The sequence below is a fragment of the Chelonia mydas genome, chromosome 18 (genome assembly GCF_015237465.2).
Source record: "Chelonia mydas isolate rCheMyd1 chromosome 18, rCheMyd1.pri.v2, whole genome shotgun sequence".
NCBI classification, from domain to species: domain Eukaryota; kingdom Metazoa; phylum Chordata; order Testudines; family Cheloniidae; genus Chelonia; species Chelonia mydas.
Window position 1 is genome coordinate 7,415,990 of NC_051258.2, and position 19,476 is coordinate 7,435,465.

Consider the following 19,476-nt stretch of genomic DNA (forward strand, 5'->3'; position numbering starts at 1 on the left):
TGTCCCCACCTAGCACAGTGGAGTCCCATTCGCCATTGGGCCCTTTAGATGCTGCCCTAGTACAAATAATGACTAACCGTCTCACTTACGTCCGCACTGTGGCGGGAGGTGTAATTCCCAGCTCAGGTCGACAGACCCGCACTAGCTCTGACCGATCGAGCATGCTAAAAATAGAAACGTAGCTGTGGCAGTGTCCTGAGGATGTCCTGGCTAGACCCGAAATACGTGGATAGTTCCTTCTGCCCCTTGTGCTGCCATTTTTAGCATGCTAGTTTATTCAGAGCTAGCGTGGGTACGTCTGCCCCAGCTGGAGATTACAGCTTCAGCTCCAGTGTAGATGGACCCTGAGGCCTTGTCTACGCTAGGGATTTTGGCAAACAGTGGCCACCACTGGTTTAGCTGTCGTGGTGCATATTCTTAGTGTAGACAGGGCAAACTGCAATTTGCAGCTAGGGAAAGATAAATTGCACTAGATTGAATGGAAACTTGTAGCAGCTTTGCCTGTATACACTAGGTTGAAGATGGCTGACATAAGTAGACAAGGCCCTATGCTAGGTTTGTAAAGGGGCATCACTGAAGTTAATCCAAGATGTGGCCCAGAGCATATTAATAATCCCCAGCTCGTATATAACACTCTTCATCAGTAGATGCCAAAGAGCTGTACGAAGGAGATCAATATTGTGACCTCCATTTTACAGAAGGGGAAATCAAGGTACGGAGTGGCAAAGTGACTTGCCCAAGGTCACCCAGCAGGCTAGTGGCAGAGCTGAGAACAGAAACCAGGTCTCCTGAGTCTTAGTCCAGCGCTGTCACCGCTGAGGCCCACTGCTTCCCTTAGTATCCTCTCCTGCAAGGTAATGAAAACCCTCTGCTCCAGTTACAGCCAGTGGGTGATGAAGGAGGCGTCTTACTGGAGGTTTAAGCACCACAACTGAGCAAATCCGTTTGTTTAGAGCTGGTCAGAAGTCACATGTTGGATCATTTAGACCAGGGATTTTGCAGTCTTTTTCCAATAAGAATTATGGAGGCTCTTCTTGGTTGTGTGTTTGTTTTCTTTGTTGTTCACCCGGCTCTGCTCTGGATCCTCCCCTCGCCCCCCCCGCAAGTTGGGTGCGTTACAACTGCGAACGGCAGAGAGAGAGAGAGAGAGAGCGGCCTTGTAGCTGCGACAGCTCCTCGGCATCAGATACCCACCCCATGCGCACGCTGATTCATGCAAAGCCAAACGAGCAGACGCTGGGAGCCTGTTCCTTTGGTGGGATTTTACAGAACGCTTTTACAGTCGAGGCAGCTGGAAAAGCAAGGAAATGAATCTCTTCAACTCTCATCTCGATTTCACACCCCTGCGCTGCTGCTCTTGAAGAGACGGGTTTTACTTTGGTTTTTTGCAACAGCTACAAATGTCTGTCTGTCTGTCACCATACATTCCTATCTATCAATCTAGGGACTTCCATGACCCTCATTACAACAGTGGCTGAGACCAGTTCCTGATATCTAAAGCATGACGAGCCTATTTCTGTAGCCCTGGAGTTTGCATCAGCTGCCTGCCTACACAGCTCTCCCATGCCCTTCCCTTCTCTGTGGGCTCTTAGCTTCCCTGCTTAAATATAATTAAAACTATTAGAAATAGAACATCAAGCTGCTGCTCTTAATTATAATGCGTAACTCACTTAAAATGTTTTGCATCTCCAAAGAGCTTTACAAACTAGCTGGTCTATTTTAGGTATTTCTAAAGAGCCCATCACCTCCTTATTTAAAAGCCCAGGTTTATCAATCAGTCCTTGCAACACCCCTTTGAAATGTTATCCACATTTTATAGAGGGGGAAACTGAGGCACGGAGAGGTTAATTTTCAGTCCCTTCATTTTTCAGTCCCCAACTTCAGGCATCCAACGATTGCAAGAACTGTGGCATCCCAAATCAGTCATTACTTGAACAGATGGGCCTTCGTGGCTTGCCAAGACCGTGTCTGAGCCTGGATTCAGATTGCGGTCCACCAAGGTTTACAGCTCTGGGCTGTAACCACTAGCCCATGCTGCCTCTCTTTTGCGGTCTGACTGAGTGTGCAGTATGCGTCTGTGGGGTACAGTGTGGATTTATCATGGAAATGTATAGTAATGTCTTTGTAAATACCATAAGGATCGTGTTCTATTTCCGTGCTTTGCTTGTGGCAAACACCTGCCAGGTGTAAAGAATGAAATCGATTTGCCCAGTCAGTTCAGGTTTATCCTCTGCGCTGTGACTCAGGTCTCTACCACCCTGGTGCCTTTCTGGTCCTCTTCACGTTCTCTGCTTGACACTTCCATTTGGAGAGCTATTGCTATTTCTCACAGCACATATCTTGGGCTTTCTCAGTGTCGCATTTTTATGGTGATACAATGGCTACAAACAGCCATTTTTAAAAAAAAGCCCATTGCAGTCTTCCATGTGTGCTAAAGATGTGAGAGCTGCGATCTGCGTCTGTCTCGTGGTAAATTGGTACCTCCATACCCACCGGTTTGGTGAGAAGACGGGATTGGAGTCAGTCTTCTGGTTCGTGCCCATCTCTAGTAGCGATGGCCAGCAGTTTGGCTGGTTCTGTGAAATGAACTAGCCGTCTCACTCTAGAGTCCACATCATAAACTCTCGTTGCATTGCTATTAGATAGATGATGGCAGCACCCAGAGGTGCCAGCTGAGATCAGGGCCCCATCGCACTGGTGCTGCGTATACACGTAGTGCGTGATAGTTGCTGCCCCAGAGAGCTGACAGCCTCACCGGACAACACAGACAAGGGGATCAGCATTCTCCCCATTTTACTGCTGAAGAACTAAGATCCAGACGGAAGCCCCGATCCACAAAGGCACTTAAGCACCTAACCCCCGACTTAAGCACCTATCTCCATGCTTTAGGCTTCCCTGTGATTCTCAGAAGTCTTGCCAAACGATGTAGGTGACCAAACTCACTGGGCACCTAAGTTTCCAGGGTAAAAGTCCCCTCAATGCTTAAATTTCATCCTCAGGTCCTGTTCAAAATCTCCCATGGGAGAGAGGGAGTGGTACCCACCTTATACATTTTAGGCCAGTGGTTAGTGCGCTCCCCTGGGAGGTGGGAGTCCAGAGTTCAATCCCCTCTCTGTCAGAGGGAGACACAAAGATTTGAGGCGGGGTCTCCCACCTCTCAGGAAAGGGCTTTAATCACCGGATGTGGGGCGGGGGGGCTGCCCCAGTCTCTCCTGTCAAAGCTGCTCCAGGGTGGATAGATAATTAATCAGTGGAGTAGGTGGTCTCCCACCATCCGGCTAGAGAGCCATTCTGACGACTCCTCTTACTCTGGCCCTGTGACTCGAAGTTCCTCCCTGTTACAAGGCAGGTGGCCTCGCTACCTCCTCCTCCGGCCATTTTGCATGAAGTGAGGTGGGCACCTAACACATTCTTGCAAGGAACAATTTGGGCGCCTGATTCGCCTGCTTCTGGGGGCAAGGTTCCTGCTCCTGGATTGCTCATCAGAGCTAGGCAGCCTGGATTTTAGGAGCCTATCGCTGAGAGCGGGACAGGGATTAGCTCACACCCCTCTGGCCGGCATCTCCCGTCAGCTAGCGTGCTGGCATTGGGAACCGCAGTTGAAGGTGCCATCTGTCCCCATTCGTTACCTAGGGAGCCTTGGTGCCTACCTCAGGCTTCGTGTGTTCCTGTGGTTTTTCTAACCACCTAAGAGTTAAGCGCTGTGGCGTCATAATACCTAAGTGCCTGTGTGAATCTGGGCCGAAGTGACTTGCCCAAGGGCCCACACAGCCAGGAATTGAACCCAGGCCTTCAATCTCAACCCTTTGCCCTCAGCAAGGCCCGGTGGATAGGCCGCTGGAATGGGGGCTCAGGAAACCTTGGGTGAAATCCTGGCCCTATTAAAATCAATAGCAAAGCTCCCTTTGATTTCACTGGAGTGGGTGTTTCACCCTGGATTCTCTCCCAGCTCTGCCACTGACCTCAGGCAAATAGCTTCCCCTCCCCGTGCCTCAGTTTCCTCACCTGTAAAATGGTGGGAATGATACTGGCCTTCTTTGTAACGTGCTTTGAGGTCCGTGGAGGAAATGCCCATTACTAACCCAAGGTCTCCCTTCCTCCCACTGGACACCCTTGCTGCCTGCAGACATGACCGTTTCCATCCCCCCCGCCATCTCACTTCCAGATCAGAGCCATGGGGAGGAGGCATGAGCCCAGTGGTCGGAGCACTGGCTTGGAGGACCCACGTTCCCTTCCCTGCTCTGCCACAGACTTCCTGTGTGACCAGGCGACTTGGCCATGTCACTTAGCTGCTCGGTGCCTCAGTTTCCCACCTGTGAAATGCACAGGGACGTTGGGAGGATAAAGATTGTGAGATGCTCAGATACTACATTGATGGGGGCAGACAAGTACCTAAGACAGATAGCTAGAGCTGCGGTGCCTTGCAGAGGGAAGCTGCCTGCTCTTCAGCTAAATAAAGACTCTGGTTTCCAGGGCTGCCAATCTAACCCTTTTCACCAGCACTAGGAAATACACACACAAAAATGAAATGAAATCAGGAGACCTCGTGACCCCTTCTCGGCAATGTTCCTGCAATCTGTTTGCAGCAATCGATGGGAGGAAGTTAGATGGGAAAACGAAACAGAATAAAATAGCCATCCAGTGACAAGCAAGCGTTTTATAACAGCTAGAATGCAGTGCTCTGATTCCCATCTTTGGCATGTGCTCATTTCATAAAGTATTAACAGGAAGCAGGGATTGCATCGCCCGTCGTGTGAGCAGGGAGAGAGGCTCCCACCCGAATGCTGCTAGGGAGATATGGGGGCCAACAAACATGGCTCATTTTCTGGTTGAAGATGAAGCCAAGGGGTTAGCAGCGCTACATAAGAACGGCCATACGGGGTCAGACCCAAGGTCCATCTAGCCCAGTATCCTGTCATGTGACAGTGGCCAATGCCAGGCGCCCCAGAGGAAATGAACAGAACAGGTCATCATCAAGGGACCCATCCCCTGTTGCCATCAGCCTATGCTGGCCGCAGCAGGTGAGCCAGGGAGAGAGATTGCTTCGTTCCAGCATAGGTTAGTGCTCAGCAGCGGCTGGCATCACTGGCAGTGGTGCCTGCCGCTCTGGTCCTGCGGGGGTGGTCCCAGCTCCCAGCTCTGGGCACTGTGGCCTGATGCATGGGGCCACAGCACTGCTTAGGTTTGGCCTGGGCACCCTCCCCACCCCTCATGATGGAGGGGCTGCCGGGCCAGACTTGAGCAAGTGACGTAGCGACCCCCCCGCCCCCCGGCACAACACCCGGAGTGGGGAACTGGTCCCAGCCCTGCGGGACGGGAGCCACAGGAGTGACCGCTGTGGGGTGAGTTTTGCACTTGATCGTGTTGTTTCACGTATGCAAAAACACGGGGCTCTAGGAATTGCCATATGGGATCAGACCCGTGGACCATCTTGTCTCTCATGGTGGCCAGTGCCAGATGCCTGGGAGGAACGTGTAAAAAAGAGAACCCCTCTTGTCTACTGACGTGTCTCTTACAAAACTCCTGGCACTGCCTCTGCTCTCTAGCTGGCCCCATTCAAAGAGACTCTGCACCCCCTCACACAGACTAAGTGAAGGCTTCGCCCACCTCATGCAGCCACTCACTGCATTGCCAGCCAGTCACCCAGGCTTATGCGGGAAGAGCAGACCAAGGGAAATGGGACTGCAAGGGATGAGATGATTGCTCTGTGTAGCCATAATGTATTTTCCCCAAGGTGCACTTGCGCAGCTGTTAAATCCACTCCCATCCTCTCCAGCACTCGCCTTCCAGGCAGCTTTCATTTTTTAAATGTCTCTTCTGGTCCTCTGATCCCTGAAACCTTCTGGGACATGGAAACATTGCTTTTCTGGAGGCACATGCAATCAGCTGTCAGGGGGTGGGATAACTTTCCCTACCGTTTGTCTCAGGAAAGAGACCGATGGGGGACAGGGAGCCCAGGGGTGAATGAATGGTCCGTATCTCGGGTGTTTATATCTAGGCTTGAAAGTTGCTAAATGTCGGTACACGTTGATTTCACCATACACAGACAGACGAAAAAATATTTCCATTAGCCACTGGACTATGCAGCTTCTCCCTACTAAAGGGGCTTGATTTAAGTTAAAATCTCCATCCTTCTGCTTCCTGCTCTTCTGTGCTCTGCTCCCATCTGCTTACCTGGCGTGCTCAGGGAATGTAACGAGGGGGCGGGAGGATGGCCTGAGAGGCCAGTGAAAGGTTATCCCCGTCTGTTTCTGCTGCGACTGACTCCGATTTCCCCAGAGGTCAGAGAATGTTCTGACAGCAAGTGAAGGCTGGGCTTCAAAAGCACTTTCCTTCTCGGATCAGAGCAGCGATTAATAATATGCATTACAATAGTATCTGCCCCAGCATGGAGGGAACGTCTTCACCGCGTGGGTGTTGGAATTTGTCTCCAGGAGCTAGCGGTGGGTGACCCCTTTGCTCAGGACATGCGTGGCATCGAGGGCCCGTTATCAAACACAAATAAATCCCACCTCAGCAGCCCATCTGATTTAGACAGCGCCTCATCGGCCAGGCTGGCCTTTGGATTTTAACCCTCCCCACCCCTCCTTTACTGTTCCTGGGCTCCATCGGGGGGAACCGACTGCTGAACTCTGGGGTTGCTGGGAGGGGAGCTGAGCAAAAGCCGCTCGACACGTTGCTCCTGAGTATTTGCTCCGATAAAAATGTCAGCTACAGCTGTGCTCGCTGTAGACGAATTCACACCGATTCGAAAGCCGGAAGGGGTCATGGGGGATCATCTCATTTGACCTCAACTGTAGACTAACCGCGTGGTCGTCTGCAGGGCCTGGATCTTCATCGCCTGAGTGCAGGGCCAGGTTTTTAAAGCCAGTTAGGAGCCTAAAGAAGCAGACAGGAATCTAGAGGGATTTTTCAGCAGCGCCCAGGCACCCACATTAGATCTCCCCCTAGTCTCTTGGTGGTACCTTAAAAGGTCCTGAATATCAGAAAATGCCTGCCCTTTGAAAATCCGGCTCTTCAAGGGGGCCTCACCTTGGGCACCCCAAATTTCTCTCCAGTCACCTTTGGAAACGTAGGCCCGACAGCTTAGCTGACAAGTTTGTAAAGGGAATGAGAGGCAAAGCTGGGGCCAGATCCTGAGACACTCAACTCCCAGTCCCTTCCGGATAACAGCTGCCAACGAGGAAAAGCAAGGATGGGATGGAAAAAGGGACTAAGGGAAGACGAGAGGGGCATGGGAGCAGGGAACAGCGGAGCGCCACTCGCTGATCTGCACTGTCGCTCAGCGTAAGGTTCTGGGAGCGTTTCACATCGGAGCAGAGATTTATCTCCCAGACTCTCCCTGTGTGTGTCTCTCTCTAATTCTTAAATATCGCTGGTTATTTTACTAAACGTCTCTTAATAGGAGCGCCATAAATGTTGTCACAGATACAGGAGGGAGAGTGATGGAGGTATTCAGAATAATGAAGCGTGGAGTTAAGAAGGATCCGTCGCTCATCTGCTTGCCCAGCCTCGGGCTGCCAGGTTGCTGGGGGAGGGAGGTGGGGGCCGCTCATTGGAATGGATTGGCAAACCAGGCAGAACCGATAAAACAAGGGTTACGTCTTTACGCGCCCTCTAATTAATCTGCAGGATTCCCTCCTACGGGGACCGGAGTTGAGCAATTTAGAGGACTTTAAAATGGGACTGGAGTGGTGGAGACAGGGCTAATTGGTACCATTCCGACAGCTTTGCTGAGAGAAGTGAGTTACTGGTGGAAAGGCTGGTGCGGGGCGGCGGGGGGGAGACACAGGCGTCGTGCTTCTGGACATGAGTTTAATGGTTGTGTGTGTGTGGTGGGAGGTCAGGGTGGAAGTTCCCCATTTTCCCCCCATACCCCTGATTAAGATCCAGTGTGACAATGTCTGTGTGTGTGGGAGAGAGGGTATCGCCTTCCCCTGAGGCATCAGCTGTGGGTCAGCACAGTAGCAGGATGAGAGGAGAAGCAGCCGGGGGTGGGGTGGGATCGGGGGGTGCTCGTCTGGGACTCGGGAGACTCCGGTTTGAGTTTGTGCGCCGATACAGGCTTCCTCTTATGATCTCGGCTGAGTTACTTAGGGCTTGTTTTCGGTACTAAACCCCTGCGTTTCTTACCTTGGGGTAAGTAGCGTCCTGTGGGGAAAGCAGGCTCTTTAGCTGCACGGCGCGGTGACCTCAGCCAGGGCAGCCCCCGGTGAGGGAACGGAGCTGACCCCGGGCGAGTTTACTAAGTGCTTTGTCCTCACTGTGTTTTTACCTCAGGGTACCTCACGTGTGTTAGCGACCCCAAGGTGGCCAGCGCCGCTTTTATTAGCGATGCGGACAAGACTTGCATCTCCCTGGGCCTCTGGTAGGTCTGCACTGCAAAGAAACCCCCCTTGTGCCGAGTCTCTGAGCCCGGTTCGATTGACTCCAGCTCCTGGGGCTTGGGCTCCAGGGCTAACCATAGCAGTGTAGATGCTCAGGCTGGAGCCCGGCTCTGAAACCTGGCCAACAGGAAGGGTCTCGGACCCTGGACTCCAGCCCGACCCAAACGTCTTCACTACTATTGTTAGCCCAGAAGCCTGAGTCCCGGGAGCCCAAGTCAATTGACCCCCCACACTCTGAGCCTCTTTGCAGTGCAGACGTACCCCCAGTTCCCCAGCTGGATTGAGATAATAGCGCTTCCCCGCCTGAGGGGGTTTGTGAGGTTAAACACATTGAAGGTTGCGAGGTGCTGGGGGCCAGCTCGCTATCACCGCGAATCTCTGGCGCAATCCGAGCCCTTTGGAACTGCGGGGGGTGAGCGGCACCGAAGTGCCGAGGGTGCTGAAGTTCTTGCTCGGGTGAGCATGGACTACGAGCAGGGCGGCTGTACCGCCCTGCCCCCGCCGTGTAGCTGGGCCTCTTTCCAGAGAAGTACGCCACAGAAGTGTCAGCGTTGTGTTGTCACTGCCTTGTGATGCAATCACAGCCTCTGTCAGTGCCACGGGCTGGGGTGGTTAAACACACTGGGCAGCTCTTAACGTTGTACCATGAGAACACTTTGAAGTAAGATCTCAGAGCACGTCACTCAGCCGAGTCACTATCGTTATCGCCGTTTTACACTTGGGGAAACTGAGGCACAGAGCGATACTCCCTGTCTATCTAAGTACTTAACAGGTGTTACAGGTTGGGCAACCGAAACCAGAGGCACCCAAAATCAGCAGGTCACTTTTGGAAAAGTTGGCCAGAGACCCGTAGCGAATCCCTGGCAGAGTCAGGACCTAGAACCCAAATCAGGAGGCTCTCAGGACATTTCATAAGTCAAAGCAATGCATCCATTTAATCCTGTTACACATTAAACGCTGGTGCAGTGGGATGGAGGTGACCTGTGCCCTCCTTCGCCGCTTCCTAGCTCCTTTAGACCCGCAGACCTGGGAAACACTGTGACCCTTAATCCCAGGACCTGAGCGTCTCCAGCGTTTGATGGTGGTAGCAGCAGGAGCTCTGCGGGTGCAGGGGGCCTGAGGCAATTCCAAATATACTGGCCCTTCCGACTTCCCGTTTAAACCTCGCGACTTTATTCCCACTGCCCGTCGCAATGGTGAGGAAACCCAGACGAGGCTAGTGTGAGTGCAACGCTTTGAAGTCCTGATAGCCGTGCAGTGGTTTTCAGTAGCCTCAGGACCCCCCTGTGTCACTGTTAATGGTCCTGAAAAATCCCAGGTGCTCTAGAGCATTTTGAAAAGCAAGGAGACCTCTGTGTAACCGATACACAGCGCACTCCCTCGCAAAGCGCTGGGATGGGAGTCTCACGAACCTCGGGATTTTTTCCATTCCTGAGCAGATTGCTTGTTTGATCTGGAAGATTTCGCTGTCAGGGCCAATTAGAAGCAGCTATTTAACACAGGCCTGTCTTCTCCCCTACCCCCTGCAGCTTCACCACTCTTCTTCCCTCCATCCCCCTGGCTGGCGGGAGGGTATGGTTGCAGCATGCAGAAGAAGAAAGCTCCTGCCTATAGTTCCCAGGTGCTAATTAATTTCAAAAGGCGGGCTTTTGTTTGTTTCACTGCGTGTTTTGCTAACCCCTTCGGCATCTCAGTGGTTGGAAGGCTTTGCGGATTGGCTCCTGACCCTGTTTACATTATGCCTCCATTTCCCTTACTTGGTTTTGTTCCTTCAGCAATGCATTTTAATTCACATCTTGTGATAGGGGTGTCTGCAGGTGGGTGCAGTCCCTCTCCTGATTAGAGCCATGGAGACCATGTGGTAGTTCTCTCCCCTGATTGTGTTCCAGTGAGGATGCTCCTTTATGAGAGTGCCTGGGTGTTAATCATTTGGTAGCGGTCAGTTTCATTTTGTAACTCTGGAATATGCAACCTGTGGAACTCACTGCTGCATGAGGTGAACAGCTCAGATTCAAGACCAAGTGGAACAGAATCCGAGATCCCATCAGCGAGGCGAAAACAGAAAGGTGCTCGCTTTCCTCATGCTTTCACGGCACAAGTTGTCAAAGGAGGTCAGGAAGAATGGCACTGTGTCTTGCAATTAGGTGTGCTGTTAATACCATCCTCTGCAGCACACTGCATTGGTCATTGCCAGAGACAGGGCACCAGCCCAGGTAAACAAAGAGCATGTTCTGATTTATCTGGCTATAGGATTAGATGGATGATTAGTCTACTCAGAGGTAACCATTCCTGCTGGGTGTTACAGTGAGAGAGGCCAGGTGGGAAAGTTGAGGGGACTTGGGAGACTCCAAATAGCTGGATGTGGACAGCTGATTTGGAATCCTGCTCAAGAATTGCCTCTGCTTATTCTCCATTGCTACCTCCCAAGGCATCCAGAGCTGCCATGGAGCAGGGATCCTGCCCCAGTGGTGGACAGAGCGCAGATCAGTGCAACGTCTTGCATTTCCATTGCACAACCATGGGCTAAGCTAGTTTAGGGTGAATGTGATTGAGGGGGAGAGCGGAGACACGGGACGGTCAGCTCGCCTGCATTTGGAGACCGACGCCCAAGGATTCACTCCATCTGGGCTGCGTTCACTGCCTACCCCTTGCCCCAGAGGAGCAAGGAGTGAGGAAGAAATGTGTGGGGAGAGGACCTGAGATGGCTGTAGGTACAGAGTGGGGAGGGATCATGGGACACAGAAAATACTGAAGCTAAAAATCGATGGGGAGCGATATCTCTGAATCAGAAAAACCTCCAGTCCTGACTTGTGGCCTGCTCCACACCACCAGCTTTCTGACCCTGCACGGCTTCTGCGGAGAGGCTGCCAACTGGACCGGGGACAAACTAGACTCAACCTCCAGACTCCCGTTGTGACCTGAAACAAATGGGAACACCCGGTCTGTCTCCTTCCCCGTGATGAGCCAGGCTGGGTAGGAGAACAGCTGCATGTCCCATGGGTCACCGAGGAGCAGGTGCTGCATGGGCATTAGCCAATCTCTGCTGGCTGCTCAGAGATGAGTACGTTCTCCCCAGCACTGACCCATGGGACTCCAGATCGTCTAGCAGCACTGCACCGGGCACTGTCCTATCACGTGGGCTGCCCTGCTGCTCCCTTCTCCTCTATCCTGACTCGACACGCCTGCATGGAAAGAGGAGTGATGGGTCCATCCGTCTGCACTGGTGTCCCTGCCCTCCTTTGAAGCAGAGACAGCCCCCACCCAGCAGCTGAGCCTCCCCACTGCTGCTGTAACCAAAAACCCTGGGTACCTTTATAAGCACCTGCTCCGCAAGCCAGACTCAGGCTGTGTAACTAATGTGGGGTCATGTGTCACCTTTCCAAGCAATCCCTCGGAGTCGCTGTTTGGGGGATAATTAATCCTGAGATTCACCTTGAGAGAAGATAGCAGGTGTACTTCAGCCTGATCCTCCCACCTGAAGCCTCCCCGCATCACACACTGGACCTGTTGGCCTTAAAGAGATAGGACCCCCTTCTTTTATTTTTCTCCTTTAGATCTGTTGGCATCAAGATATATCCGGGGCAGGGAACGATTAACTGTCCAGGTTGCTGGACAATTCAAAACACTGCGCATTGATCTCATCAGCATTTCTGGTAAACCTCCCATTGATGTCAATGGGAGCAAAGCAATGCCAAGGGCTTTTGAAATGCTACATGTACAGCAGGAACAGGTCTCATTCTGCCGGCCCTGCTGTAAATCCATGGAACTCAGTGCTGTGGAAGTGCAAGATCAGAATGGCCCGAGTCTTAGTGTGGTGGTTGACACGCCAGGGATCGAATCAGGCACCTTGTGCTCTTTAAGCAGGTGTGGCAGAAAGCGATAGCCATTTTTAAATAATTGTGGTGGACAGCATCAATGATTATTTTTCTATTTTTATTGATTTACATGTTCACAGTTGCAGGAAAGCATGGGAAGGCCGACAATCGGGGAGATCAGATAATTATTTAATGATAGTAGATGCTGAGATTCAAAAAGTTAAAACTTTCTAACCTCTAAAACACAAATATTGGATGTCGCCTGTCAGAATATACAAAGTAAACGTCCCTAACTCGAACTTTAGTAAGTTCTCGAGCAGCATTTTCCTTACTTTGCCTTTTTGTAAATTTCAATTTTTTTCTGGTTTGGGTGTGTGTGATGAAATTGACATTTACTGACATGCCCTGATAAAAATTGAATCCTTCCCAGTCTACCTATAAACCTGACTCAGTTTGCACTACAGAGCTGGCTCTTAAGCTGAATGCCGTAACAGTCCCAGAGCCTCTGTGAATTGGACCTAGACAGGAACATGTAACACACACACACTGATTGGGGGTTATGCTGCCAACTTGTGTAGCCATTTAAACCAGTGCAAAGAGGTGTAAAACGCAGCGTCGCTGACTCTCGTGATTTGATCACAAATCTTACGATAGCTGGTGTTTTACTTACGGTCCCAGCTCTGGGAGTCATGTGATTACACGAGCCTCTCAGCTTTCAAGAAAAAAAAAAGTAACTTGCTCACCCTCCTGTTTGCGGAGGAAAGCTTGGGAACAGGGCCTGAGCGTAAGCCAATCTCATGATTTTGAGGGCCTGACTCGTACTATTTTTTGAACATTTGGTGTTGGCGATGCTGAGAACGTTAACCCCCCTGGTGTGGGTGAGGGGCAAATCATTTATGATTATTCTTTGCGTTACCAGGCCCACATCGCGCCAGGCGCTGTACAAACACAGAATGAAAAGATGGCTGCTGCCTAAGAGGCTTGCAATCTAAAGAGGCAACAGATGGAGACTGATGAGGGAGTACAAGGGAACAGTGAGACACGTGGTAGGCCGTAGTCTCTGCACAGCAGCAGTTGTGTTTCGCACCCCCGGCATTGGTGTAAATGACTTCCCCACAGGCAGGGCAGAGGGAAATCAGGCTCAATGATTTCCCCTTGAGGAATCGATCGTGTCTGCAGGAGGAGGAGGGAGAGGAGTGAATAGAGGGTGGGCACGTGGAAGCCAGTCCGTATTTCCATCCCCACTTGGGACCAGTTTCCCAGCTCACTTAGGCCTGCGCCCACTTCCCAGCCCTGCCTTGGCTCATGTTGTGTTTCTCTTCCTCCGTTATTTCACAGGCTACCTGACTGTCAGCATTGAGCCGCTCCCGCCTGTGGTGGTCGGGGATGCCGTGACTTTGAAATGTAACTTCAAGACGGATGGCAGGATGCGGGAGATAGTCTGGTACCGGGTAAGTGACCGCCCGTTAACCCTCCTGTGACAGGGACAGGGTCAGGCAGGCTGTTCTTCCAGTGCATGATGCGAGGCCAGAGCCGTGCAGCTGAGGGATGTCAGAGAAAACTGTCAAGAGGTTTCTCGGTGATGGAAGCATCGATTACCCAGCCATAGCCGCCTGGTCCGATCTAAAAGGGGAAAAGGGGATGAGACAGGAAGGCTTGGGTTGGCTTTGTTTTGCTTTTAAATGAATGGCAAAGAAGTAGTGGTGAGATTGTCCCCAGGGCCCTTCTGACACTCACTCCAGTAGTTTTGTGATGCTCCCTCGGTGGGTTTTGGCACTTGGCAGTTTAACTAACAGGGCCTTGCAAAGAAAGGGAAAAAGCGGTGGCTGTTTATGTCTGCTGGCCACGGTGGTGTCTGTAAGATTATTGCTAGGGACAGGTGTTGTGGTATCAGGGCTGTTTGGAGCTGGGGCTCCTGTTAGCCCCACTGGAGAGAGGAGACTTCCTTGCAAAGCATAGATCTGGCTCCCAGAGTTCAGGGGGTCTGGATCTGGCATTGTACAGCTAGGGGCCAACCGCAAAGCTCTGATTTGGTTTGGAACTTTCCCAGTTTTTGGATCTGGGAGTTTCCGTCCAGCCATTCCGTAGTTCCCAATGTACACAAGTGTGGCCTTACATCCCAAAAGAGTCTTAAACCAGCCATTGCATGTTATTTCCATGTTGGGGCAGTCGGCTGCCAAAGTATGCTCCTCTCGGGAGCTGGAAATGCATACCATAATGCCACGTCCAGGCCAGACACAATGCCAATGGGGTCAGAGGCAGCTAGGAGTGACAAAGACAGACCTGCACTGTGCCCAGGGAACATGATCCTGCTGTCTTGTTGGGCCAAAGTGACCTCTCTTCAAGGAGAGGGCAGCCAGGTCAGTGCTGGGCAGAATCATGGGTGAAGGCTGGGGTAGGTCTGAATTGGGAGCAAAAGCCAATCTGGTGCCTGTAACTCTACCCAGGCGAGCACCAGCCAGAACGGGTCATTTGCGTTCTTGACGACTTCACCCATCTCGCTTTTCCTGTGTTTGAAGGGAAATCAAACTTAGTGTTTATCTGACTTTCCCTGCGAATGGGTGGGGTGACAGCAGAGAGCATCTCTGGCTGGGGGAGGAAACGGAGGGCCTGCACAAGCAGGCAAAGCCCTGTGTGTCGGCGCTATTTAAAACATGAAATCAGTGCATCGTAATGACACGTCAGAGGTGCCGCAGCGTGTGTTAAATGGACTGAGACGCATTTGAAACTGGGGTCAGGGATCTCACTTGCACAGATTGCACAATGCATGGCAAGCCGCGTCCTCCTAATCGATGGACAAATCCGGTGCCCATGGAAGTGAGGGACTAAGTGCAACCCGGGGTAAACCAGGCTTTGTGCAGGGCAGTGCTGGGCCAACTTCTTTCACAGAGGTCTTCCAGTGCACCTCGGTGCTGAGGTGCTATTCCAGTCGTAGGTCCCCACCTCAGCCTCCACTCCGCTGCACTGGAATTCACAGCTCTGCCAACACGCCTTGCTCCTTAATCTCAGCCCATGTATTGTACAGGCTGCAGCTTCCCCTGCTGTACAGGTTACTCCTGTATCTCAACCTGTTAACACGTAGTCCTGGGAGGCTGTGCGTTAATGGGGGAGCCCCTCAAACAACCAGCCAGTTGTGCCAGATGACGTCCATGTGGTGCCCAGCCCAGGTGTATGGAGGTGAAAGGTGGGTGCACTAGCCCTGGTACTACCTAGCTCCCCAAACACTTAACAGACAAACCCGTTTAGGTTCACCCATGGGGCAGCTTTATTAGCTTCAGGAGAGCTCCACCAGCCTTGAATTTAGCCCACAGTCCTTTAATTCCCTAGAAGCTTTTCCCTAATATGCATCCCTCCCTCCCCTGGCTGCTATCTTCAAAGAGGCCATGGTGGCTGCGCACGAGGAAATCAGTCTGACAAGGATTTTCAGAGGTGCAGAGGAGACGGGGATAGGAGTGCTGTGTTTTGCATTATGGCGGGGAGGATCCAGAGACTTGAGCAGGAAACACTGGAACAGACCCTGCCTTGTTCCTTCAAGGTCTGGGAACCTATTCTCCCTTTTCCAGCATTGTTTGCATAGATGCATGCTACAGTGGAGAGAGAAATCATCATTGTGTGTGTGTGAGGGAGAGAGAGAGAGAGAGAAATCCACCTGTGGGTGTGAGAGCATGGATCAGATATGTGGATGTGCTGCTCCTGGGGGGGGATTCTGCGCCACTACGCATGTGCAGAATTCATGTCCCCTGCAGATTTCTTTGCTTCCCCACAGCAAAATGACTTTCTGAGGGGGAAGCAAAGGGAAGCCACAAGAGCGGTCATGCGACCCTCCCAAAAATATGTTTTGGGTGCCCAGGACAGCCGACAGAGAGGTAAATCACTGTGGGGCAGGAGGCAGGACTGGGGAAGACCGAGCTGGTGGCTCCTATCCTGTGCCGGCCTCATCTGCTAGTCCAGCTGGGCTGGGGAGGACGAGACTTTCTCTTCCTCTGCATAGTGGCGCAGAATGCCCTCAGGAGTAATGTGCTGATGATTCATGCATATGGGAGAGGGCATGATTTGTGTGTGTGTGTGCCCTGTGTATGACTGTGGGTCTGCAAGTGGATGTCATCTGTTTGTGTACGGATATGTGGGATCTGAGAGTGTGTACGTTTGTGAGAAATGCATGTGTGTGATCTCTGTGTTTATGTGCAGGTGTGTGGTCTGGGTGTGCGAGATCCATAATTGTCTGTGTGAGAGATCCATGTATGTATGATCTATGTAGATACACTTGTGATCCATATGGGTGTATGTGTGCACCTGTTTGCCTGTGTGTATGTGTGTGTGTAAGTGCATGGGGGAACTCTGTGAAGAGAGAGAGAGGTCTGTGTCTCAGATAAAGGCCATCGCTTATTAGCAAACTGTCTGAGCTCATTTAGCTCCAGGTCACTTGGACGGCAGAAAAGCCAAAAGGTCCGTTTATATTGCAGAAATGTATTAAACCTCTTCAGAGCATCATGGGAATTTATCTCTATCTGGCAATTTTGTCTGCCTTTTTCCGCACCTCACAAATTGTCCTCAGTGTTTTAGTGACTGCTGTCCTGGGGTCACAGCAAGCCAGATGCCCCTGGAATGCAGAGAGATCTCTATGGGGTGATAAACACCATTGCTTCCCAGCATCCCCCATTCCTTAGTGCTCCAGCCCCACATGGCACTGTGTGTGTGTGTGTGTGTGTGTGTGAACGTGCCCTCGCATGAGTGTCTAACACAGACCCTGTGGGTGGCACAGGGAAGCAACCAAGGTAGACTTAGCCTCTTGTGCCCTGTGTTTGCTAGCTAGTGTAATGTGCAGAACTGGAGGAGATGCGCATGGAATACTAGGGGGCTTGCTTTCCAGGGGGTATGTGAGGGACTGGGGCTTGGAACCAGGTACCCAAGATGGGATGGCGAAGACTGTTTCACCAGCCCCCAGGCTAAGGGGAAATGGGGCTGGAGAGTGGATACTTTCACCTTGGCCTCCTGTGGCACAGACTCAGAGCAGTAGGTTCAATGTCCATCCCAAACCCACCTTAGTATGAACAGCCTAAGGCTTCCTTCGACCTTTCTGGTCTCTGCCATTAGCACTGTATCCCAATGGACGTGACCACTAACACCATCTCCTAATGTGCTCTGCCATGACCACCATATCCTCTACCGCAGCAGACGGAGCGATATCCGGGACTGAGCGTTATTGTGCTCTGTTGTTACTATTGATCCAAGTGATGGTTGCACTTAGAGACACAACCAGATTCAGGGCCCCATTGTGTTAGGCCCAGTACATACCCATACCCTGCTGAACTCTGCCATCAACTCTGTATCCCCTCGGACAGCAGAGGCTGGTAGTCTCAACCAGTCACTATCCCTTAGGACAACAGGGTCTAATACCATGGCCTCAGACAGACACACTGCATCCAGGAAGGCCTCTGTTGATGATACTCAAATCTGCTGGTCTCTTGAACTCTTGTTTGGCTGGTCATAGAATCGTAGGACTGGAAGGGACCTCGCGAGGTCATCTAGTCCAGTCCCCTGCACTCATGGCAGGATAAGTATTATCTAGACCATCCCTGACAGGTGTTTGTCTAACCTGCTCTTAAAAACCTCCAACGATGGAGATTCGACAACCTCCCTGAGCAATTTATTCCAGAGCTTAACCACCTGACAGTTAGGAAGTTTTTCCTAATGTCCAACCTAAACCACCCTTGCTGCAATTTAAGCCCATACTCCATTAAGACACAATACTCCATTTGAGGCCTAATCAGTGCAGAGTAGAGCGGAAGAATTACTTCTCGTATCTTGCTTGCAACAGTCCTGCTAAGACATCCCAGAATGGTGTTTGCTTTGGTTTGCAGCCGTGTTACGCCCTGTACAGCACATGCCCGTGCATTGATTCAGATCATCTGTGACTCCCTTTCCCCTTGGCACTGGCCCTCGTTCATTCCGACTCCTGGCTGCTTCTGTAATCTCCTGTCTGTCCTCGGAACGTGGGAGAGGACCAGACAGAATTGGTGACCAGGATTTTACCGTGTCGGAGGAAGTTCCTGAGCATCAGAGCTGCAGCTTAGTTTGCTGTTAGGCATGAGGACGCAAAGATTATTGTCTTCAAATTCTGTTCGTGCCAGCCCATCTCAGGTAGCTAAATTTAGCCCTGGAAGTGTGATTTCCAGCTGTCTCTGTCTGACTTAAGCCCTGCTGTGTTTAACTGACAAGAGCACTGTTTTTTCCTCTCCATGGAAAGATTAAAGGCGAACATGTGCTCTGCTGAAAGGGAGCTGCAGCGACAGTCTCATTCTGAAACTAAATCGAAGCGTGGGGATTTTTCTCCTTCCTGGCTTCTCCCCAGTTTATTGCACCATGGCCCATGCTCTGTTCCAGCCAGGCCCAGTGATATGATGGGAATCTTTCCAATAATTTCAGGGAGCTTTGGATCATGTCCTTGGAGAGCAGGTGTGAGCCAGGGGGCAGGATCAAGTTTCTTATTAGCGAATTTAGTGCCTATCACAGAGCGCAGACGCACCCGGCAGCGCCTCCTGCTGGTCGTCTTCGGGGAAATGGCATCCAGCCTCCGGAGCGCCTCCTTCAGACCAGTGTCTCGCCGGACCCCGGGTTTGGACCTGCTGCCTCTGCCTACCCGTGGCTGCCCCTGCAAGCCCTGTACCTAATAGGCCTTCCCAGGTCTGCAGCCTGGGACTTTCCTAGGTCCGAGCTCCCCGGCTCCCTGGGCCTTCCCCAGCCCTGCTCCCTATCTAGGTACTTTCTCAGACCTTGCAGCCAGGTCCCTCTCTCTCCAAGCTAGCGAGAGTCTCTACTGAACTTCTGGCTCAAAGCCTTTATAGAGCCAGCTGGGCCCTGATTGGGGTGTGGCCCCCAGCTGCTGCCACTTCCCCCAATCAGCCAGGGTTTTACTTCCTGCCCCAGCCCCAGCCCTCTGCAGGGCTTTTCCAACTCCTTCAGGGCTGGAGCGCGTGCTCACCCTGCTACAGTGCCAAGGAAGATTGGTGGATGGACAGCCCTGAAAAGCTACGTCCTTGATTTATCCACAGAACAGGGACAGCACGAGCAGTCGCAATGCACTCCCCCTCCACACCCACGCCAATGTGCTTGGAGCCCAACCTGCAGGGACCACATGGAAAAGGCAGAGATGGTTTCTCAGGTGTGAACTGAAGCCAGGGGATTTGCACCAGCTGAGGATCTGGTCCTACAGATCTTTAATCCAATCTGTAACTTAATTTCTGATGGTCCATTTACTGCAGTCCAGACACCCA

At 51.8% G+C, this 19,476-nt stretch overlaps 1 protein-coding gene across 1 annotated transcript in view; it reads left to right on the forward strand.

The window, feature by feature from the left end:
- The window catches only part of IGSF21 (immunoglobin superfamily member 21), a 258,358-nt gene that overhangs the window by 92,858 nt on the left and 146,024 nt on the right, over positions 1-19,476 (forward strand). The window contains exon 2 of the mRNA XM_037881422.2: positions 13,541-13,653. Within this exon, the coding sequence (XP_037737350.1) occupies positions 13,541-13,653 (113 nt within the window). The remainder of the gene's footprint in view (positions 1-13,540; positions 13,654-19,476) is intronic.